This window comes from Sesamum indicum, linkage group LG7 (genome assembly GCF_000512975.1).
Source record: "Sesamum indicum cultivar Zhongzhi No. 13 linkage group LG7, S_indicum_v1.0, whole genome shotgun sequence".
Lineage (NCBI taxonomy): Eukaryota > Viridiplantae > Streptophyta > Magnoliopsida > Lamiales > Pedaliaceae > Sesamum > Sesamum indicum.
Window position 1 is genome coordinate 4,823,481 of NC_026151.1, and position 25,465 is coordinate 4,848,945.

At 33.2% G+C, this 25,465-nt stretch overlaps 2 protein-coding genes, 1 long non-coding RNA gene and 1 other non-coding gene across 5 annotated transcripts; 1 reads left to right on the forward strand and 3 right to left on the reverse strand.

Annotated features, from left to right (window-relative positions):
- On the reverse strand, positions 373-4,717 carry LOC105166319 (UDP-glucuronate:xylan alpha-glucuronosyltransferase 2). 2 transcript variants are annotated; one of them, XM_011085626.2, is made up of 3 exons: positions 4,184-4,717; positions 3,450-4,074; positions 373-1,430 (listed from the first exon to the last, which is right to left on the reverse strand). In XM_011085626.2, exons 1-3 carry the CDS (start codon positions 4,364-4,366, stop codon positions 487-489), a joined length of 1,752 nt encoding a protein of 583 aa, XP_011083928.1. In that variant the 5' UTR covers positions 4,367-4,717; the 3' UTR covers positions 373-486. The 2 variants fall into 2 exon arrangements, with proteins under 2 accessions (XP_011083928.1, XP_020551152.1); XM_020695493.1 differs by having other exon boundaries at positions 374-1,430; positions 4,179-4,315.
- On the forward strand, positions 3,141-3,213 carry TRNAR-CCU. Its single transcript has one exon. It is a non-coding gene; the product is annotated as a tRNA-Arg (tRNA).
- LOC105166320 (protein TIC 22, chloroplastic) lies at positions 5,916-10,804 on the reverse strand. Its single transcript, XM_011085627.2, has 8 exons — positions 10,393-10,804; positions 10,105-10,167; positions 9,352-9,426; positions 8,149-8,199; positions 7,460-7,519; positions 7,305-7,376; positions 6,737-6,772; positions 5,916-6,502 (listed from the first exon to the last, which is right to left on the reverse strand). Exons 1-8 carry the CDS (start codon positions 10,780-10,782, stop codon positions 6,410-6,412), a joined length of 840 nt encoding a protein of 279 aa, XP_011083929.1. The 5' UTR covers positions 10,783-10,804; the 3' UTR covers positions 5,916-6,409.
- LOC110012308 lies at positions 23,719-24,882 on the reverse strand. Its single transcript, XR_002287415.1, has 2 exons — positions 24,463-24,882; positions 23,719-24,176 (listed from the first exon to the last, which is right to left on the reverse strand). It is a non-coding gene; the product is annotated as an uncharacterized LOC110012308 (long non-coding RNA).

The window sequence follows — 25,465 nt, forward strand, 5'->3', positions numbered from 1 at the left end:
TTTTTTTTTTACCCAAGCTAAAATTACTAACCGCTCATACTTATAGGGCTAAAATTATAATTATGCCTCCTATTTCTTATGATACAAAAAGGGATTATTATATTTTACACCTCCTAATTTATGACATATTATACAAACTAACCCTAGTTTTTGTGTAATTATAAAAATCACTCCTGACATCTAAAAGAGGCAATTTGTGTAATGTTGTTCAAACTTTTAGGGAGTGTACGTGTAATTTTTTAAATAAAAAGTGTTATTTGGAATAATTTTGATGTTTTTGATAGGTATATATATAATTTTTTAAAAAATAAAATTGATTTGCGTAAATTAGTCGTATGGAAAAGGATGTAAATGTAATTATTCCTACAGAAAAAACATAAATTACAAGAAACAATAATCCCATCATACTCAAAATTAAACCCAAAAAATTCAAAAAATTTAAAAAAAAAACTCTGTGCAAACTAAAAAAAGTTGATGAGCCTTAAATCAAATAAATTTTCTTGGATCAGTAACATTGATCCTCCAATGCTGATCCTGAAACCCCATTTCCCTCGAAATCTTCCTGCCCCACTCCAGCTCTATTTTCCTCTCCTCCGACAGCCCACAAAACCTCTGCAACCCCTCTTCCATGTCGTCGTGCACCTTCCACCACCGCTCGTGCGCCGCGTCGCTCGCGTAAACCCGCTGATCCGCCACATCCCAGTTGCAGTCGTAGTCCCTGTAGCACTGCCATGGCTTCAGCCCCAGATAATGCAACGAGTACAGCTTCGGAGGGTCCGACCCGAACAGCTGATTCTTCACGCTCGCCTCAATCGAGGAATTCGACCAGAAGTTCTTCAAGAAGTTGACCCGCCTCGGCAGCCTCTGCCACCACACGAACACCTCGTTCAAGAAACCCTGATCGCCGCCGTTGTAGGAGACGATCTCCTTCCTCCGGTTCATCAGCATGCGGAAGGTGCAGTTCGAGGGCTCGATCACCATCACGCCCGAGTTGAAAATGGAGCCGTCGTTGCCGGTGGCGGACATCTGTGGGAAGTGGAAGAGGATGTCTAGGTTGCGGAAAACGACGACGTCGGAGTCGATGAAGATGATCTTGTCGTAGTCGGTGAGCTGCCATAGCCGGAACTTGCTGTAGTTGTATTCGTTGTAGGAGCCCTTCTCAGCTCTCGGGTTGCGGATCCGTTTTATGAATCGGAGGGTCCACCCGGCCCGGGAGAGAGCTTGGCGGGCGGGTTCGGAAATGGAGGTGTCGAGGAGGAGGATGAGGTCGCGTCGGGTTCGGGTCTGGAGGAGGCTGTGGGCTAGGATTATTGCACCGCAGACGTAGGATTCGGAGGAGTGGAGGACTGTAGCGTAGGCTTCTCGCTTTCGCGGGTTTGGGTTTTCGGTGATGGATCGGATCTTGGATACATCATACACTTGGTTGATTCCTGTGATTATACCACTAATACTTGATTAGCAATAGTCCAAATCGGGTAGTAGTTTTAATTCCATGCCAATCTATTGTAGTAATTTTATCAGTGTAATTGTAAAAACTCAGCTCATTCATAATAAAAATGGTCAAAATTAGCTAATATAACTTAAAAAAATACACGCAATTAAGTTGGTCGCGTATACATTATATACACTTTTCGGCCATTTTATCAAATTATTCTAACCATTTTTTTTACGCAATATGTGAAAATTTTCAAACACTCCGACAAAAATTCCTTGGATTCATACAACATAAAATTGTCGCCCCATATCTACAGAATTAAGAAATTCAATTCTTTTGACTATACTAAGTGCTTTTAAATATCGAATAATTGGATGATTGTCAATATTTTGTAATTTCAAGAAGCTGGATATATGTCAGTCATTCAACTATTGAATATACAAAAGTATCGGGTGTAGCGTGTACAGAACCTGCCTATATTTGTCAACCTTTTTAAATGACTCTAATTTTGTGATTTTTTTTATTCTACATTATTCAAAAAGTTGGCCTACAATGGACTGTTACGAGAAGATATTGATTTATTAAACAGTATTAATTTTAAAAAAAATATTTATAATTTTTCAAATAATAATAAAGTACTTATAATTATGATAAACTTCAAAAAAGAATAATGTTGTAATTTACCCTACAATTTAAATAAAATATGCATGGAGGTAGTACAACGAAAGAAAGTATATATTAATTTGATTCAAGGAATTTTATAAATAAACTAGTTATGATGGAATTATATAATTTTTTTTTTTTACTTTTAACATCTCTATGTTGTTACTCTATTTTTTAGAAATTTAAATATAATTATTCAATTAAATAGCAAAATAATTTTTAAAAATCAAAAGCATAGATGGAGTATTCATTAGTCTATCAATTATTTCTAGAAAATCTAACTCGAATTAGGTTTAGTCAGACCTTAACTAATTATATGATAAGTATAATACATGCTTTATTTACTTTTTATTATTAGGTTTGATAAGTTGTTCAATACACCCTTGTAAGGTGTTTACTTTGCATCATGAGAGTCTAATTTTTAGGAAAAAAATGCAAACAACCCCTTGTGATATTGCAGGTGATGAGCAAATTACCCCCTTATAACAGAAAGGAAAAAAAAAAAGAAATTTACCTTTCTATATTTTTTTAAAATGTAGCAATTTATCTCCCCATATTTTTTAAAATGAAGCAATTTATCTTTTTAGATAGGGAGATAAATTGCTTTATTTGAAAAAGCTCCGGGGCAATAAATTGCTATTTTTGCATCATTGGGAGGTAATTTGCTCATTTGCAATATTACAAAGGAGTAAATTGAATTAAGCCCTAATTTTTAGTTTCAAGTCCGATACAACTCAATATTCTTCTTGAATAACTCAATCCAAATTGTCTAAATAAATATAATATAACTGATACAAAATTTTTCTTCATCGTGTCATCCAAATTACTTATAGCACAATAAATAAAATTTTATAGTTAAAAAAATAATCAATCACGTGACAATAACAGAAAGGGGAGGGTAAAGTAGAGCTTTCAGCCTTCTTTTTATGTGTTGGTGAAGGGGTGAAATGTATACTTACAAGGCAAGATTCTGATTTGGTGGTGCACCAAACATGCTTCAAATTGAATAAATATTAATAAAATGTGCTCAGAATCGAAAGATGCGCCTGTAGCTCAGTGGATAGAGCGTCTGTTTCCTAAGCAGAAAGTCGTAGGTTCGACCCCTACCTGGCGCGTTTTAGCTCACTTTTGAGTTTTCATTTTTTCTCTCTATCTTTTTTTTTTTTTTTAAGTAAATCTTGTCACAGTTTCATTGTTAGTATGATAAATTTTCAATTCAATTTCGGGTTTGGCAATGTAATGTGGCAGTCAATAACATCTTGATTCGAACAAAACTTGATCATAAATTTAACCTCATTGAAATGAAAACACAAGCAAAATTGAAGTAAATTAAGATGGTGTATAAACATACCTTTGTCATCCCACAAAGGCAGCGCCAAGTTACATGAGCCGATCGGCATCGTTACTTTCTGCTCCAACCGCCACATTTCCGGCCTATAGTACCACCACTCCCCCTCCTTCCCCACCATCTCATTGCACCGGAACAACTCCACCATCGGCATACATTGGCTCAAAAATACCACCTTCATCCTCCCACCCCATTCCCACCTCCCCCTCCTTACTGCCATATTCGCCACCAAGAGATGGACCTGAAGCCTAAACACATCCCTGTTCCACCCTTCCTCTGGAGCCTTGCATGGTAACTTAGCCACAATCATGTCCATCTTTTCGTACTTATCCAAATCCGGCATTGGGATTTCAGGGCATGTTGAGCCGGAATATTCTTCCTCTTCGTCTATCCACTCTGGGAACAAGGCCTTCCATTCAAACATATTGGATACTCTCTCAAATGGTATTGGGACGACCTGTCCATGAGCCTTCCATTCAGAAACATCTTCGTCGTCCATGTTCACCATCCCTATCCTCATTCTTGTACCTATGCCACTCAAGAAACTTGGTTTTTCCCTCTTGATCAACTCCCTTCGAGGCTTTGGCTCCTCCAACACTGCTTTCATCTTAATCCCGCCATTCTCCATCTAATAACAAAGAAAAGAAACTCATATAAGATCATGAGTTAGCAAAGTTTAAGCTGTTAGGGAGAAGAATCATTTAATATTTAAAATCTCTGACGTTAGCTCACCTTACCTTATGATGGCAGTCACGGAACGAGCATCTAACCAACAATGCCGCCTGCTGGTGGTAATCGGAGGCAGAAGGGCAAAGGAGAAGGATCACATAGAGAATCAAGAAGAATGCCAAGAAAACAAGATTGATTCTGATGATCAGAGCTTTTGCAGAAGTGGACTTGATCATCTTTGTGAACACCATGACTATAATAGGGAAAAAGATTGTTTATTTATGAGGTTATCTGCAGTTTTTTTCCTCAAATGTGTATAAATGATCAGTTAAAACATTGGTGATCACTGATGAATTGTCATTGTGTAGCTAGTAGAGGAAATGGAGGGGTTGATGAAGGGGGATTTTTGAACAAGACGGGTATATGAAAGCAGTGGATTGATGAGGTCCAAGTCTTGAAGCTGAAGGTGTCTGTTCTTTCCAGAAAGATGTTTGTGAAGTTCCCACACTGCCCCTAGGGCTTTTTGTCACGAAACTTGAACTTCTATCGGGACTGAAACTCGTAACTTATCTTTCATGAAATAAGGTATCACTATTAAATATTTTGACCGTTCCTTCAATTATGATCTTTTTTTTATCCTTTAGGTTTTTGGTTTTTGTGTCACAATATATAAATATAATCTTAAGGGCTAGACTTTGATCACAAAAATGGTCTAATTAAATCTAGTTGGGACATCATTCCTATACTTTTTGTTAGACAATTTTGATAAATGCACATTAACAAATATAAAAATAACTTATATATGCATATGTATTTTCTAAAACGATCAAACTCATGTGTGTGTGTGTATATATATATATAATATGTTCATTCGTTCAAATTATCTTAAAATATACAGAACACATAAAACATTGAACAGAATTTGAACTAATCTTTCCTCTTTTACCAAGAATTTTTTCTTCAGTTTTGGCAATTAGCAACTTTATGAGAAAGTATTAGGAATGAAATGGTAAAACTTGCAAGTCGAAAGGGCATAGGCGAAAACAGAGACATTCTTACAGGTATAGTTTTGCAAATGCCACCAACTTTTCAGTTGCACTGTCAACCTCCTAAATGCAATGATAAATGTAATAATTCCTTGAAATCATGAGGATCTACCAACTTTTGGTCGTCTATGATTTTTACTTTAAAAATTTTCATCTGGGCTACTTGTGTTTTAGGTTTCATTGATAATTACATCACACCTGACCAAAGACAAGTCATAGAGTACGTTGGCCTGTCACATTTCTGGACTCAAACTTTGACAAGTTTGATGAACTATTAACCTCAGCCTTCTGATTGTCATTCCAGTAAATGATTAGCCTTGAGCTTGAGGTTGTTGAGGTTGTAACATTCCTTGCTAATGATATTCGGCTTCCAACGAAGAAATCATAGAAGTTTGATTAGATTATTCCATCACTATTTTCGCCACAAAATGTAGAACTGATTCTTTTGAAAGAAACGATAAATAACATCATTACATTAAAATATCTGCCAACTGCTTTTTTCGTCTAAGCAGTTTGGTTATTGTGATTCACATATGTTCGATAACTTACCATATTGCTGAGCCTGCACTGATAGGTTACCTTATGCAATAGTGGCTGTAAACTCACAGTGATTGCTATAGCATAGGGTATGCTGATACAAACAACATATTATGGTTCAAACAATTTCGGTACTTGATCTGAGTTTATCGTCTGGTTATATTCGTCTCAAGAATAGAATCAACTATCAAGAAAAAGAATAAAATAAGTCACATCGTCTTTTCCAGACTTGTTCTCAATGAACAAATTCTTTTAAGAAAAGGGCAGTGTATGAATATTACAATAGTTTCGCGATCAATGATTCCAAGAGCTAATCATGCCATCGAGATACATTATAATGGACCATCAATTGATTAAAGTACAAACACAATACTGTGTATTCCGAGAGATCAGATAATATGCTCCAAGCATGGACAATGAAAAGGGAAGGGAAACATCAAAAACAAAAATACAAAAGGAGAAAGAAAAGCCTTTGTGAGTTTTGTAAAATCAACTATTAAATTGGCTTCTTGTTTTGGAAGAGAGTCTTTGAGCTAATCCACAATTTAATTGGGTGGGGCAAAAAGATTGTATGTTCATGAGTTGACGGAGGGAAAGGGACCAAGATTTGGCAGATCGATTTTCATGACTGAGCATAAGGCAGTACAATGCGACTAGGCACTCACTTGTGCATGTGCCGTGCAGTCAATGGGAGTTTGACGTCCAAAAATTTCATAATTTTGTAACGTCTTGAATGTGTTGAGAATGGCTTTTACCGGGTGGAATGAAAATTAAATCTTCCCAGCCTGAGTTCTTTCCATTTATCTGCCATAAGAATGAAAAGTTGCAATACTCTGTAAATTCCAAAAGTAAAAAATACATCTCGTTCATGTAAAAATCAAAATAAAGCATCAAAATACTGTCAATGAAGAGTGTGCCTTATGTGATGACAAGTGTGCCTGTATAGATGTGAACAGTGAAGATGTCCCCGCCTATATCGCCCTTCCCTACCTATATGCATATTACCCTTCAATGAATTAGGAATTTTGAGTCAATTACCTCCATTTTCTTGAGGACATCCTCCAAACTTCCAACCTGTCAAAGTACAAACACATTAAGAATAGTTGAAAAGAGAGGTAGATAATTTACCTTTTGCAAGTTAAATATGGAAGTATTTAACTAAACACATGACAAACTGAGGTACGCTTGGAGTTCATTTTCTCAAAAGAACTTTAGACAGCAAATTTCAACATGGTTTTCATCTGAATAGAACAGAATTGTACAAGGCAAAAATTCAAATGGACCACACTACCAGAATCTGGTCCATATCTAGTGTCAAGTTTTAACCAAAAAAAATTTTGCAAGATCAATATTTTGACTAAGCATGACATGCAGGCATAGGGGTCTCACATTCTCCTGGGGTAGTTAGACTCTGAAAAGGTGAATATTGTCAGTTATATAACTCCAGTTTAAGTCTCTGTGTGTCCCTTGAAGAACATTTTGTGTTAGCAAATACAAGGTCATTAAAAGCCGTTTCTCCACAAATCTCCAGCCCCAAATTACTTATACATGCTGAAATTAAAAAAAAGAATAAGAAAAGCTGAAACTGAATAACTAGTTGTAATACCATAATATGCTGAGAAAAACCAGCTCCTCTTGAAACCCTTGACACTGTTGACAGTGCTTTCTCTATATCTTCCTGTATGATCACAAATGATACTCTAAAACAATTCATCCACACTCAAGATAATCTTTTGTAATAGCATCAGAAAAAAAGAGTACCTTCTGGAAGTAGATGGGGCAATACCGCTTATTCTTTTTCTTCACAACTAGAAGGTCTGACTGCAAACAGAAAATGTCCATGTAAGTTTAAAAGAACAAGCAGTTATTGTAGGCAAATGCATCAAAATACAGGGTCCCTAGTCTATACTACATTCAGAAAGCAAGTTAATAAAGTGCCAGAAACTGAACTTTGAAAGTCACAAAATGAAATTTGACATTTTACCACTCAACAAATGAACATACTTCTCGTGCCACCACCTTTTTATTTTCTCTCATCAAATGTTCTCTTCTGTGTGCATATGCACGCACACATGTTAAATAGAGCACACTCCAGGTTCTTTTATAATCAAGAACACGAAATATGTGGTCAAGACTATGAAGTCGCAACAGTTTATGGGCTTCCAAAAGTTCAGTTAGTTCATAGAATTAAGACCATTCACCTATTTCTCTCCAACAAAAATTGTCATTTTCAGGACCATTAAGTAATGCAAAGAAGACGAATGCAATTGGTTGTTTGTAGATGAAGCAAAACCTGCATGATATAGGAGTAAACATTCAATCATATTCTTGATACATGAACTTGATTTCTGCCATTTCAGGATAAAGTAGCACTTACATGGTAGGAGCATGGTAGGAGATGAAAAGAAGAAAGGAATAGGTCATATAATCACATATTTATTAGCACATACCTGAAAAACAGGAACTCCATCAAATCCACTCTTGATATCTGATGCTTTTAGCTAAAAATAAAGAATGTGAGCCATGTCATTTGCCAATATGATGAGAAAGAAAATGAAACATCACAATTAACATTACTCAATAAACTTATGCAAGAATGAGATTCTAGGATTGCTTTTAAAAAAGGAGCTAATGCACATTAGGTGCTTCCACTGTGGGTCTAACTGAGAATAGGAGTTAACAATTTGGATAAAAATGTACATACAAGAAAGAAGTAGTTGTCATGCTGGTGAACAATATAAATAAGCTTCATGCAGTCAAGATTACTAAAAGAGTCATGCATGGTATTATTACCAAAAACTCTTCAACATCAACTTATTAAATGGAGACTATATGACCTTGCAAGAAAATAAAATTTATGCTAGCATATATTCCAGTTTGCTGGCTAACTATAAGCAGATGCAATTCTTCCTCATCATTTTATGAAAACAAATTTCAACTAATTTTTCATTATTGTTAACAACATATTCAACAAATCCACTAGTATACCATTACTCAGAACTGACTAGGTCCACTCATTAGATACAAATGAGTGCTTGCATAAGACCGCCTCCACACCCTTCATCTCTTTTCCTATTAAATCTTCTGTTCTTCATCTGTAATTCTGTCTTCCCTGTTTTTTCCTTTTCTCATCTAGCTTTTCTTTTCTTCTACTTTCTTAGATACACTTGATTTCTCTCTTTGTCACATTCTTTCTTCTATCGCCTTCATTGTTCATCTTTTCTTGTTTTTCAGATATTGAAAAAAAAAAAAAAAAAAAAAAGAATATTCAATGTTACTGCTCACTGAAATTTCTTTCTTTGTCTTCACTTTGTAGTCTTGTACTATAAAAAAACTAATTCTTTTTCACTGAGAACTACGTTTCTAAATACCCTAAATACGAAAAAGAGGAGCCACGTTTAATACACCATAAATAAGAAAAAAGAGTGAGTAATATTATTTATATATTAGAACTCAACCTCCTCCCCAAACTTAAGTTACATGATCCTGCCAGTTAAAAGCTTGACATGACCCCATCTTTAATTGTTCGGACAACTGATATAAGGACCTCTTCTAAAAATTATAGGTTCTTTTGCTCTTAACAAAAAAGTAAGATAGGTTTACAAGCCCATGTACATGCAAGCAACTTCAAATATAGTCTAATAAATACCAACCTCCAATGCATTCTTTATTTGAACAGGATCAGGTAAGAACCGAAATGCAATTCCTTCAACTTTCAACATATAAACCTGCAAGATTAGAGGGAACTAATGCTTAACAACGATCATTGAAGGGCAAAACTTTTAATTTGTAAAATAAATTTAAAAAGCCTCAGTAAACATAAAATTATTAATCTAATCCCAAATAGTTTAAACATGCAAAAAAACCACATGTAATGCATATGCTTCACCTTTACAAAGTGAAAGTTGCAGTAAATAATTTGTTAACTAGAGAAACTCAATCAAGCATGAATAGGCAAGCTTCCCACAGAAAAAGGGAACGAAGAACATAATTAGCTTGTGAAAGACAACATTTTGAACTCACACTAGGACCAAAAATCCTACAGTAGCACCCCGCCACTGCTTATAATTTGTTTAATCCTCTTAGTAAGTCAAAGACATTTAATCTCAAGCTTCCAAAGAAATTTCTCCAACACAATTTTTAGAGTTTCCCAAATAGAGTCTCTACATGATTAAAATAACAAATATTTCAAAGGTTTCAGCACACCATTTAGACCTATAATAGTCACACCAAGTGATCTGAGAGATCATTAATTTAATTCCGCACCATGATTGTATCTCTCTCAAGTTTCAAGTGAGTTCCACACAACTTTGCATACTTCCTCAGTCACCAAGCAGCATTAGAACTCCCGAATCAAGAACTTCAGAATTAGTGTCCCTGAAAGAAGAATCCCACGAAACACTCACCTGGTCAAGCGTAATTGGCACCACTTTTGCCCCACCTCTCAATTCTCCTCTTCTTGACTTCACCTAAAACGGAGTTAAAAAATAAACATATCGTAATCATTATAGCAAACAAAAGCATACACAATTCGACTCTAGCAATCCCAATTACATCTTCTAATAATCATCCTGTATCACTAAATTATGCAGCACAAATTCTAAAAACACTAATATAAGACACGACTACTCCAGGAATGCATAAAAAAAATCCTCATACACATAAATATACATTAGTCATTCTGAGTACACTACCTGAGCAAGAAAAGCTTCGGCATCTTCTTTGCGGAAGCAAAGCAACCCAATGGACTTCACCCCCTCGGGGTCAGATACCAGCACGAACTCATTATTTGTGTTGCTTACAGTATAAACCGAAGTTCCAACTAACCTTCTCGCAACATGCTCGGAATTGAGCGACGTTTCCGAGGCGGCGGTTTGCTTTCCCTGACGCTGCGACACCGAGGCAAAGGGCAACGAGTGAGGCGGCGCCGGAGGTAGGAAAGCCGGGAACGCAGCTGCGGCGGGCCGCTTGGTGTCATCGAGCCGAGTTGCAAGTTGAGAGCCGAGCCGGTGGATGAAAGTGGATAGTGATAGGAGGGGGTTGGGAGGTGGGCCCACCGAGGGTTTTGCAGAAGAGGACTCCATTGTTGCCTGCTTACGATGAGAGTTACTTTTTGAGTGTTATAATATTGTTTGGACTTGGGCCGATGCTACTACTTTTAAGTGGGCTTATCTTCCTAATGGGCCAAAAGGCCCAAAATCTTGTTTGGACTGGGCTACTTGTATTATTTTCCATCGATGAATGGGCTTCTCTTACTATTGGCCCAGGAAGCCCAAAATACAAAATGTCTCAACTATGTACTTCTTATTATTATTATTTTGTTAACAATTGAAATTTCATATGAGGATAAATTGTCACTTAACATTTTTATTAGTCTCTTTCTTTCTTTCTTCTTGTTTTTTTTCCCAGCTAGATCAATATTTCTTTAAAAGATAAACCCTTGATGTTTGATAAGCTTGTGTAATTCTTGGATCGTTGGACGGAAGTTTGAAAATGTCCGCTTTGCCATTATATAATTATAATAACTAAGATTATAAACACATAGTCCACGGGCATTTTTGTCAGTTCACAAAAAAAAAATTGGATGCAATCCTAATGAAAACTAGCATATTGGGCTACAAATCGGACAACCGTTAAAATAAGAAAACAGTAGTAATTTTTTTAACAACAAAGGGTTACTTGTTATTATATTAAATTTTAGGAGGGCTCATCGTAATTTCTTTTCACAACTTTCTTTTTTCTCTTTATTCGTATCATAATTTTTTTTATATACTCGTGAAAGATTTCGTCTCTTTATATATATATATATATATATATATATATATGAGAAAACAAACCCATCAGACAAAATTTTTCTGCATCCATGAACACTAACTCATAGAACCATTTTGAGTGACAAGTTTTAAGTAGTTGCATTGTGGCAGTTAGACCTTAAAATTCTTTCTCAAATCAAATCAAGTTATAAAAAAGTGTAATACATTTGTTATATGATTGGTCATTTTTTATGAATCGACTTCAATCACACAACAAGTATACTATAATACTTATTATATAATTAATTCAGATCCCATCAAACCGAGTCTGAATTATAGTTTCTCTTGTTAGACATGCCAATTTTGGTGTCCGTATGTGTAATTTAGAGGGTGTTTGGCTAAACTTATAAGCTCCTAAAAATATCTTATAAGATGTTTGAGAGCTTATACACTCTAAATATTTCTTTGACTGTTTTTTCTTTAAAGAGCTTATAAGATCCAAAATATCTTATTTTGAGATCTTATAAGCTCTTTAAAGAACAATCAACTTTTCTAACTTTTTTTTTTCTATAAAATCTTATAATCAATATAAAATTAATATGTCATAAGACAAAAATATCCTCATTCATACACTGTCTCACACACACTCTCCTCACCCTCTCTCTCTTTCTCTCTGTACGATTTAAATTTTCTAACATTCGAAAAAGAGAAAATACTTTATTATTTAATAATAAAATTATTGTAGTTAAATAAAATAAAATTGGTATTAATATTGTATTTATTGATAAATATAAATTCAAGACATTATAAATTATACTACTGAAATGGTCATTGCATTAATAAAGAAAATATCAATATATATCTATATTAATATTCAACTAGCACAAATGTGTGTATATATATATATAATTTTTTTATTAAAAAATTTAGGTAATAATTCGTCAGTTTTTTGTTATCATAAAAAAGATTATCTATTAAATTTTTATTTGGGATTAAACTAGAGTGTACTATTTATAAAACCGTTTTAGAGTTTTTTAAAAACAAAATATATTAAGACATAACAACTTATTTCATTCTAATTGTATGTATCATATCCATTTTAACTATTTTATCAATTAAAGATCTTATTATGCCAAATTTTATAAATTTTAACATCTTATTTTATCTAAATCCTTTAAGAGCTTATTTTTAAAATAGAATCGAACATCTTATAAAATATTTTAAAAAAATTTAGTCCAACACCCTCTTAATTGGGTGGTGATCGAATTACGTTTAGAACATAGTTTCCACTGAACTAAATGCAGTACGTTTCTCAATATTCTTATCACTGTCTGAACTTCTAACTAACGAATCTTTCCAAAAATAATATACACTGTATTTTTCCAACAACAGTCTTTTTTAGATAGAATCCGATCCGGGAAAGAAAATGATTGGATATGATTATCAACTTTTTACACTGAGTCATCAAGACCATGTGCACTGAATTCCTCTTTTTTGTGTACAAATGTGATATTGAAATTGAAGTTCAAAAGTATAAAACTTCAATTTAAAAATTACAGTTGTCGGGGGAGCTTGTTATTTATAGATAACCCGTCATCCGGTTGAATAAGGCGAATCCCCCGGAGTTAACTCCTGGTGGTTGGGTCCCGCAATCCTTGGGGCGGACAGAAATATTTTCTTTGGATAAGGATACATATCTTTAGGGGATAAGAATGTCTTCTCAATTTCGAAAAAATAATTGAGAAAATAGCTTCTGAATTTATAAAGTACGTATTTGAATCTGAATAAAAGTAATTATAATGATGATCGTCAATGTAATAGCTTAAAGAATTAGCAACATACGAAATTTAATGTAATGTTAAGGATAGATATAAGTTTAGTATTTATAATATAATAAAAAGTATATTTAAGACAAAGTTTATACAAACAAATTACCAAAAAGTATATAATATTGTTGTTAGTTATATGCACAAGGGGCAATAATTTATACTTTTTTTTTATAATAACGAGTTTTATAGTTTTGTACTGAATAATTTTATAAAAGTTGTTATCATTAGCAAGAATTAGAAAAAAAAAATAATAATAACAAGTTCATAAAATTGTCACTAAAAGCATCTAATGCTAACACACATTTAGTGACGACGCAGTGACAATAAGTTACTATATTACCATTATAAATGTATTGATAATTGTCTAATGACAAACTTACGGAAAAAAAATTGCACTTTTCTTTCCTTTGTTTGGGAGTGTACGTTACACTTCTAATCCCAAGTTTTATGGAAACAATAAATTAGGTCCCGCATACTTTAAAAACATTGGATTTGTGATCCCCACATTCGGAAGAACACTAAAAAAATGCCGGAAAATAGGTGCTTGGGCAACACGTTCGGAGCTATACTACAAGAAAATAGTTCAATAATTGTGAAAAAAATTTGATGCTAAAATTAACGTCGAGCTAATTAGCAAATAAAACATTCATTGCTAATTTGCATTACTTAATATGTATTTTAAATAATTTGTTGCTAGCATATTAGCCACATATTATTACAAGAATGGTCCCGAATTTATACATTGAGAATAGTTTGAATAAAGTCAAATAGGAAAAAAGTGTAATGATCTCTTATGTTTGTGCCATTATGGTTCATGTTGGCACACGACTAACACTTTTTTCTCTTTTTAGTATATCTCTTCAAATTAGTGTTTACTCATAAACAATTTTTTTAACGAAATTTTTAAAGGAAAGCATTTAGTTTATAAGAGAAAAATGTAATTTTAGTGTCGTGAGGTGGTAATTTTGGTTTTGTTGAAATAAATTTGACAATTATTTGGATTTGTAATTTGGGTGTTTTGGAGATAGAGAGAGAAAAATAGAGATAAATAAGTGTGTGTTTGAGATAGACGGTATGTTTGAATTTGTGTTTTGATATAATATAAATAGTTTAAAATAAGTAGTGTATGTTTGATGTTGGGATATAGAAGACAGGTTACTGTTGATTGTCAAATCATGTCTTTTTTTATATATATTTATTAATATAATTGTGTATGTATATAGTATTTTGTTTGTTAGTGAAATATTGTACATATATTTAAATTAAATAATTTTCTTTGTTAAATTTTAAATAATAATTACAAATTTAATGAATAGTTAACTGCACTGTAGTATTCTCCTCCAAAATGATCTTATTACACTTTATATTTGGACTGAAAAAATAGAATATATAAACATTTGAATAATAAGTATTTTTAATTAAGTATGTATTATTGGTATATTGTACTCAATTTTTAAATTTCTCAAATATTTCACAAAAGTATTAACAATTTTGAGTTCGAAATATTTAAATAGTGTAAGTTGAAAAATTATGTAATTAATATATAGTAAATTGAAGTATAGTAATGTGATGAAAATACATTCGTTAGACTTTATATTCGGATTTATTAATTATAATTGATAATTGAAGTAATGAAAAATATGAATTTCGTATATACTACTCGTGTATTATCCTCAGTATACAAAACTAAGTAATTTATTAAGGTAGAAAATTTTTACATATTTTTATTCAGTAGCATTGATAGTAAATATTTTTAATATCAATGTTTTTGAAAGTTAAAAATTATTTTTATATATAATTGTTGCTTAGATTTAACATATAGCATATATATTAAATAATATATAATATACATTATATAGAAAATTTAGAAAAATTCACTATATCTCATTTGCTTTGGTGTGGAGTTTATTTATTTATATTAAATAATAAGTAAAAATTGAATAAATAATTACATGCACTACAGTATTATGTTGAAAATGATTCCGTCTGCCTTTATATTCGCGGTGAAAATATTTAATTGATAAATCAAATAAATATATACTTTGCATTACACATGCAGTAATGATACAATGCCCAAAATTTTGCATTATTTGAAAAATATTTCGTTCAAATAGAAAATTGTATTGAGTCCAAAATATCTAAATAATCAAAGTAGAATCAACTAGCATTGATTAGTTAAATACAGAACAATTAAAATATTTTTACTCATAACATATAAGGCTGTTAATTTCCATATATCCATAAGGAAAAAAACTGCCGCACTTCACAAAGGGTTGAAATTATAAACAGACAATCATTATCTCGCTAATGAGTTAGTAGAACATAAAATCATGTATTATTATTTCTATTAAAGTACAATATTTATACTTTTTTATTATTTAATAAAGTATATATAAAATATATTTATACTTTTTTATTATTTAATAAAGTATATATAAAATAATAAGTTAATTCTTAAAACTATAAAAAATATAGTGAGAAAAAATGAATGAAAATTAAAAATAAAAAGAAATAACTATTGAAAGATAGTAAATGAGTGAAAATTTGAAGCACATAATTGGTTGAAAATCACGAGGCGTTTCGAATAAAAGAAGGCACCGTTTATTTATTAGGTTATTAATTCTATTATTTAGTATTTATTTACGTTAGATTTAGTTTAGAATTATATATATATTTGTTATATTAAATTAATTGTGTTTTGGCCTCATCAGTCAAATAAAAAATGGATCATTCCTTTGCTTATGGAAAGAGCCAATCAAAGAATTTTATTATATCTCTTCTAAGCATTCTATTTCATCTGATAGTTCCTAAGGATAAAATAAGAGATAGAGTACAAAATAGACTTCTTTGTTTTTTTTTATTCAAATTTTCTTAAAACAAATTTGTTTAAGAAAATTTGAATAAAAATAATATAAAGAAACCTAAATTTAATAAATAAATAAATTATTCAAATAAATATTAAAATTAGCATATCAAAACAATTGAAACGCCAATTTACCGCTTTTCAATTATATATAGTATAGGTAAAAATCATGTAAAAAATGCCCCTGTACTATTATATTCAATCAATACCTATTATATATTAAAAACAACACTTAATATTAAATAGAAACGGAGTTTTTATATCACCTTCCTAGTACAAATGCACAAATTGACTAACATTGTTTTAAAATTTCACATTTAAGAGTCAAGCTACATTTTTGTTATATAAAAAATATTGATATTCACCAATTATAATAATTTATTAGTAGGAGACCTAACACCTTGATGTTGGATTATAAGCATATACATGAAGACTTATAGGAAGAGATCCACAAGGAGCAAATTGAGGGCTTCAAACTGACAAGAAAATTTTTTACCTCTTTATTGAAAAATAGCTTATATAGTATCAAACATGCACCTACATAGTGGAATAATGAATTCACATGCCTAAGACCATTTTAGGTAATTTGTTCATCAAGCATGAAACGTTCTGATGGTGTATTGCTTATTTCAATCACAAGCTGATATGTCAGGATGCCAGCAAAAATAAATAACAAATCTGATCAATTATTCACAATGAGAGACTCACATAACTACCGGCATATAATTTCAGGATATCGAATCTTTATTTATCCCAAAATGATACATTAAGAAAGTTTCTACAAGTTCAATGTAAGCAAATTGAGAGCAATCATCACTGTGCTATAAAAGTGACTAGCCAGTTAGATAACATTAACATTTAACGTGAGCTTTTCCGCATCTTCTCCCATGGGATTCATCTGGTAGTGTCATAACATTCTTGGAGTTCTATTTTTATTTAAGACTTGCTCTTTTGATCATTTTGTTTATGTTCAGGACCATCAATCATCATACTCTGCAAGTTCCTCTCATAATGATCTATCCTGTACAAGGGCACCTTAAAGGGCACACAGAGATTATTTGATACAAACTTAAGCTCATATAACTACAAAATTCTGAAATCATGGTGCCTAGTCACTTTAATTTCATTGTACTTCTCCCTAATTCAATCCTCCGATAGCACTAAAAATACCTCTTTGTATGAGTTACACAGATATTGAGAAAGGTGGGCAATTGCTTGCCACAAGAGTGTTAGAGATGATAGTTACCTAAACAATCCAGTACTCAATTTAAAGATATATCGACAGGAAAATATTGGACGCACTCCACAACCAATTTCCCGATTAATCACACAGACAAAAAGAAATGAAGAATATCTACTATCATAAACAGTAAATATGTTCAACACCTACAGTAATTGAAAAATGTCACAAGATAGAACTAACATAGAAAGTAACTTAACCAAGTGATAACTGCATTATACATAAATCATCACTACAGATCACAGACATCAGATTGTTATGAAGGCAATAACAACACATCCTTGAATACAAATATAGGCATTCAGTTTTACTCATCGGGGAAAGGTACTGAGGTTTCGCCTTTACTGGCAGCTTCAAAATCTTATAAAATGGGATCTGAATCTTATAACGCATTGATTTAGAAATATGAACTATGAAAGCTTCAATTTAGTGTTTATATCACACTATATATAGTATATATAGATAGACAACTGTTTGCAGATTATTGTAAATACAATATTGAACCACTGTGCAATGTGTGAATAAACAAGAACAACAGAAAAAAGTGAAAATCTGACAATAATTTAAAGAAGAAACATTGTGCACATGTGAAAGATCAGAGAAATCAGGAATCATCGCAAACAATAATTTAAGGCAACTACTGTTAAACCGTACATACTTTTTAGTATAATTCATCCAAACCCAACTCTCAAATCTTCAGAAAATTCAAAATTCAAAAATTGAATGGAAGAAATCATGCAATTAAAGTAAAATAACAAGAAATTTTCAGCAAACTTAACAAACTCAAATTTGCCTTTTCGTTTGATTGACGCGGTGTGTGGAACGAGGACTAGGTGGCGCATGAGATACCAATTCCAACAGCTGGCCCTACACCTTTGATGTGAACGGCTAGTGGCGGCGGACTCCAGCGGAGTTTGTGGCTTGGTCATCGTAACACCGTCGAGGTGGGAGGACGCGGGTGATAGCGACACTGGGGCTGTGCTGTCGATGGAGTTCATTTAACTACGCCGTAGTGGGTTTGACGCTGATGATGGCAGCGCTGGGGTTGTGGTTGGTTCGATCGACGGAGTTCTTAAGATGGGGAGAGAAGGTTGAAGACGACTAAGAAGAGGAGCTGCAATTTTATATTTTAAAAAACAACAGATTTCTGTTATGGGCTATGTGTCTATAAAATTAAAAAAAAAAAAAAAAGGTTAGTCGGCCAATTTCTGTTTTTACACTCAATCAAGGTGTAAAAACTAAAACCAAACATTGTTGTTATTTTGGCCCATCTCGGGAATGGGCCAAAATCCGAATCCAAACACAATCTTAGTGATTTGAGGATAATTCTGGCCCAAAATATACATTAGTTAGAAAAGTGCACATGTTGTGCACGTGATAGGCTATCCATGGGAGGGGTATTTTATCTAGGGACAAGCAGCTACCTTAGGGATAGGGATGTCTCCAGCCCGTTTGTTCCTACTGTCATATGACCTAGTTTTACTTGCTGAAACTTGTCCGTGCCTACAGGTCTCTGAGTGATGTGGAACAGGTAGTCCTATGTGGATTTGCCATTTGGATTCTCTAGGAGTGTCCTCTGCCTGACTCCTTAGGGCACCTCCCACCCGACTCCCTAAGGGCACCCTTGCTTGACTCCTTAGGGACACCCCCTGTCTGTGCTCTTACTTAGATTTGGCTTCCGATCTTGCTGAGGTCTCTCGGGCCTTGCATTCATTTGGATTCCACTATCTCTTTCTTCTTTTTGTAGTATTTTTTGTAGGCTTTATATCTATACTAATATGACACCACGACATCGATTTATATACCGATAATACCCCTAAATTTTTTTTGTTGCTTTTTTTCTTTTTCTTTCTTTTTTGGATAATTCACCGTGATTTGTTGACTTATATATATTTTTTCTTATTCATAATATATATGGTAAAATATAAAATATTATTTATTATATGCACGTAGAAAAAACGTGTCATGGCGACTAGTATAATTGAAGAGCATCTATTTGGTGTCTTCAATTATTTACTATGTCAATTTATTTTAATTAGTTTATTAACCTTTATTTTTTCCTCTCATTCCCTCTCTCTTCAACTTCCCATTTTTTCTATTCTCAACTTCCATATTCCTATTTAAAAATAAAAAAATTTCACATTTCTTTGTCTTCTCTAATTTTTCCAATAAATTTTCATAACTTTCTTATATTTTTCTAGCATTTTTCATTTAATTAATTAATATATTTTTAAAATTATAATACTTTTATAAAATCTATTATGCACACACATATTAGTGTGCCATATACACTTGTATATATAAAGTGGGAGTACGTTTTTGGTGTCTCACTTAATTTCGATATGCCATTTTATTTAAAAAAAATTATATTAACTAATTATTTCTTAACTTCTCCATTTATCATTATTTTTCATAACCATTTGGTGATTATTTTCTTTTATGCAATTTTCCTACATTATTTATTATCTTTTATTTGTCAATTTTATTTTATAAGTCAAAATATTTATATTAATTTATTATCCTAATATATATTTTTAGGTACTTTTTTAAACTACAAAAACTAAATATACAATTTATATAAATATTCTATTTTATTTTATTTTTAAAAGGTGCATACATAGAATGAGCTACACTTACTAGTATAAATTAAACTACTCAAGATTGTCTGGTGTTATATACATGCTAGCTCAATCGCAAAATTATCGAACTCTAACTCATTTAATAGAAAGAAACTTGGGTTAATAACACCTAATTCAGTTAGTGAAATTGAGACATCAGGACTATAATGTGTTTTTTTACTTTAATGTGTGGGTAATTAATTTATTTTAATAGTTGTAATTGGTCTATTGTAATAATAGATTATTTAATTATAAATTTTTTATATCAATAATTGGTATATTAACGGTTGATGATTGAAATTCATAATGTAATTGTGATCGACTCACTAAAATGTAACCTGCAAGGTAAGAAATTGTAAAAATTACATTGGCAAGAGCCTAGTTATAACTTTTTGATGCTTAAGTCAAGATTGCAATAGGATGAGTGTGACAGTAGTACGGAAATATAAGGTGTCAAAAGTTGCATGCGAGACATGAAAGATCAGTATTTTGAGTTATATGATTTCATGTGAATCATTCATGCAAAAACAATGGAATGCTCATTATGAGTTCAATATCAAAGATAAGCTCATTTTACGATTACTCTAATTTTTCATTTATTTTTTCCTCCCACATCTTTTCACCCTTTTCCTCTTCTCTCTTACCGCCTTCTATTTCTATTATGTCTTTTTGTTTTTTATCTTTGTTCTCTCTTAATCATGCTTTTAAATATTTATTGAATCTATTGATAATGATTTTGTTGAAAGGATCCAGCTCTTGTGCAACCTTAACGGACATACACGAATAATTTGAAAGGAATTTTTCATTAGGTTTGAATTTATATGAATGATTAAATGTAGTTTCTTATGATATTTTATTTTTTTAACTTTTTGCTAACATTAAATACTAATAAGTGTCATAATTGTGAATTTTTGTTTTTGCTATATACTAACAGTTAAGTTGTGTTTATGCACCTAGTACATACTAATTATCAAATATTGATCAAGGATGCAATTAAATTTGATTTGATTTCTTAATAATATATTTAATATGTATATAATAGACCCTTGACCTTTGTTGGATTAAGTGTTTCCTTATTGAATTACTATGTATGTTTTTATATTTTAATCTACTTAAAATTGTGAAGGGTGTTGGTGGCCTATGGTACATAATATTGATCTTTCTTGATTGTTACACTACATACACACAAAAAAACAAAAGCGGGATATTGGGCGGGTTTAAGAACGTTTTTTTTTTCTTCCTTTGGGAAGGTTTGAAGAATTTATTTGAACTGAATTTTGGAACGGTTCACCTTCCGTCCTTATAGACGGTGTTACAAATTCTTTTAGAAACGGTTAATGAAGGACTGCTCCAATTTGGCACGACCATTATAACACATTGTTGCTGACTATTCTTAATATTGAATTTGTGTAAAAAAAATTTCTTTTTTTTTCTTTTAATTGGAACGGATTGGATGATATTTGGAACAATTATATTATTTATTTTGGGTTATTTTTTTGGAATGGTTTATACTCATGTCTGAATTTTGAAATTATATTTATTTGTATTGATGATATATTTAGGAATGGTCATTGAAATGATTTGTTTGTCATCTTTGCAATAGTATTAGGCACGATCAAATTTTTAATTAAAACAATCTTCTGTAACTGTTTTAGGAACAGTCAATTTTATTTAGGGACACATATTTAAACTATTTTAGCAGTGATATTAAGAACGATTGTTCTTATTTAGGATCATATACTTAAAACTGTATTAGCAATGGTATTAGGAGTGATCATCCTTATTTAGGAACACGTATTTAAAATAGTTTTAGCAATGGTATTAGGAACCGTTAATATAATTTAGGAACACATATTTAGAACCGTTTTAACAATGGTATTAGAAACGATCATTTGTTTAGATTTGCAATATTTTCTTTACAGTTACTAAAATCGTTCCTAACTTTTTATTTATAATAAAATTTTTATAAATTTTAATATATAATTAATCTAATAATTTTTTAATTAATTATATTTATAAATTTAATTAATTGAATAAATATGAAATAATGGAATGTAATAAATATTATGAAATATGAATAATTAAGAAAAAAATATTATATAATATAAAATGTTGTCCAATTATAAAATTAAAAAAAATTAAAACCTAATCTAAATCCTCCTAGTCAGCAATGTCCATATCGTCCACGTTTTGGGGCCTGGGATCTATCGAAGACACTGTTAGGGCACTAGTGGAGGCGGTCGACTATGACGAGGAGCTGACCTACATCTCTCTCATGTGGTCATCATGTCGGCCATCATCATCTCGAGCTGGCCGATGTGGTCCTCCATAGCTGGGTTTGATTGTGCTGGTGGCGGTGGCGATGGTGATGTGTAGGTCCGACTGGACTAGTGAACTTTTGAACCAAGGACGAATAGCACTCATATACAAGTCAGTAGATGATGGTAGAAATAATAGTAATTGAAAATAATAAAAGACATAGTAGTGAGTAATAAATTAGTGATAGAATGCTATAAGCAATAGTGGTCTTGTGCATGTAAGTGTTGAAAAAAGTGTTACCTTTTACTCTTGGGAGAAGAAACCTTTTTATAGCCTCCTCCTCCCAACTAGATGAGCTCAGTCTCCTTATTAAAGACTCCAATGTCTCTTCCTTAGGCTAAGATTCCTGGCTGTTTAGGAGAACTTAATTATCCCCCGACAAATAAGACTCCCTCTTTGAACAAGGCCCGTTGGGGGGGGGGGGGGTTGGTTTGAAAACAACCTCCCTATATCTTCAGACATCCCGGTGACAGGGAGAAAGCTACTCCTCCAAGTTGTCTGATTGAAATTTGACCACATATCAGTTAAGTTCCCTAGGTGTTGTCGTGGCTAGCCACGCATGCCCCAGGGTCCCTGCAAGCTTCCTTAAGCCTTCTTACTTTACGAACTTCCTCCTGGGGTTGAAGGCTAGGATCTTTCCCTTGGGTTATTTGTAACCTTAGTGCTGGGAGTTTATCCCCATAGTGAGCCACAAAGAAATACAATTATTACAACTGAATACAAACCAATATAACAATGATTATAATTAATAGGAACAGTGAGAAAAAAACAACGATAAATAATTTCGGCTCAGGGAGTCGGATCTGTTGGGGAATCCCATAGCCATAAAGACCGGCAACCCAACCAGCGGTTGCTCAAACCCACCAAGGAACGACAGTCACCAAGACTAACTCACGCCACCAAGGCACACACAAGGCCACTAAGGCACCATCAAACCACTCACGTTTACCTATCTCTTTTATTTTTTCCTCACTTATTTCTCTCTTTTATTTTTCTTCCCAAAAGTAGCGAATAAATAGGAGAAGCCATTGATGATGGCGTAAAAAATCGAGAAAGAGGGAAGAATACGAGGGTGAATAAATTCGGCCAAGAAAAAAGAATAAGAAGTCGAAGAGTTTCAGTCATCTAAAAATGAGAATAGGGTTGGGTAATGGGTGGATCGGGTCAAACCTTCCAAGTGGTGGGTTGAGGTTGTGGGCTTGGGCCTACTAAATTTGGTCCTGGGCCAATTTTCCAACACTTAGATCTTTCTTGGGCTTCTTTCGTGTTGAGCTTCTCCTTGAGGCTTGTAACTTTTGGGATAACAGAGACTTTTTTGTAAGTTTTGAGATTAGTTTCGAAATTCTATAAATAATAGGACAGAAAACATACTTAGTCTAAATTATGCTATCAAAGATATAATTTACAACATAAAAACTCGATAAAACAAGAAAATTCTGAGAGACCCCACATAAGACTGATTCCACTAGAAAGTGAAGATTGACAACGAACTACGAGCCACTATAAATTGATCGCCCTCCATAGTACTCCTCCTCACAACAAAGCAAACAACAATCACACACTTAATAAGAGATGGCTATGTTCGCTTCCCGTGCACCAAGCGATAAAGTAGAAATGTCTGTCCAAGAATTCATCAAATGGTTGATGCAATTCGACTCCGATAAAGATGGGAAGATTTCAGTGGAAGAGCTCCGAGCGGCTATCCGAGCCAACGGGCAGTGGTTCACCACGTGGAAGGCCAAGCACGGCCTAAAGCTGGCCGACAAGAACCACAATGGAATCATCGACGAAAACGAAATCTGCAACCTTGTTAAGTTTGCAAAAAAGCATCTAGGCCGGAGAATAATCTCAACCTGCTGATGATACCAAAATTCTATTAGGATCAGGTCTTGTCAAATCTAATTAGTCACACAAATAAGTATGACGTATTTACATGTGATTGATCGATTTATCTGAATTGTATATCAATCACATGATAAATATATTTGTAAAGTGGATATCAGAAATAATCCTAACAACTATTACAAAGATTTTGGAGTACACAACTCCTTAATAGTTACAGGCCAAAAATTACAGATTAATGAATGAATAATCAGTAAGGTAAAATAGCAGAAAACAGTTTAAATGAATCGGCTCAGAAACCTGCCAGAACCAAGTAAAGGGAAAATCGGTCACTATGAGTACCGTTCCCGCACGTCGCCGACCCACGGCAACACCACTTAACCAGAGATCACGACCACACTCCAAAACACTCGGTTTGTTATCTCACGTCGGTCACAAAGACTGTTTCTCAGCAATTTCACAAAGAGTATAACACAAGGAGGTATTTCACTGTTTTTCGCCGGGGTGTCACACAAAGGGAGGAGATACCCCTTTAAATAGGGACTAGAGAAGAGCCCTAGAAGGTAAGCCAAGGTGACTTTCCTATCACCATTGTATTGGTGAAGGAAAGTCAGCATTTCCGTTGGTGAGAAGATGGAAAGGAATCAGGCGGATTTCCGAAGAGAAGGAGAAAGAATCAGCGGCGCAAGAAGAAATGAAAGACAGTACCAGAGAGAGAGAGATAGGTTAGGGCAACTTATAAGTGGGTATGAAGTGGGTCGGGTCATGGGTAGGGTCGTGGGCTTCCAGGTGGGTCGGTCCGTGGGCTTTGGGCCATATCTTACAACATTCTCCACCTTGGACCAAAGCTCCTTCAAGGAACATGGTCTGGAGATTAATGGTTCTGGCATTATCATCATAGCCTTAAGGGGTTTCACCCCAATGTACCTGCAAGGATAAAGTAGCACAGTTAGTCGGGGGCTAGGTTTAGAATTTTTAGACAGTCATGAAATTTCTCAACAGGAAGACACTTGGTGCCCATATTAGCTGGATTGTCTTCAGATCTTACCTTTTCTAATTTGATGACCTCCTTACTCACAATGTCACGAATAAAATGAAATCTTACGTCAATGTGCTTAGTCCTATCGTGAAAAACGGGGTTTTTGCACAGTTGAATAGAAGATTGACTGTCGGAAAAAATAGTAAGACGATTTTTAAGAAAACCAATTTCTTTTACAAGACCTTCAAGCCAGATAGCTTCTTTGAAAGCTTCGGTAGTAGCGATATATTCGGCTTCAGTTGTTGATAGTGCAACAATATGTTG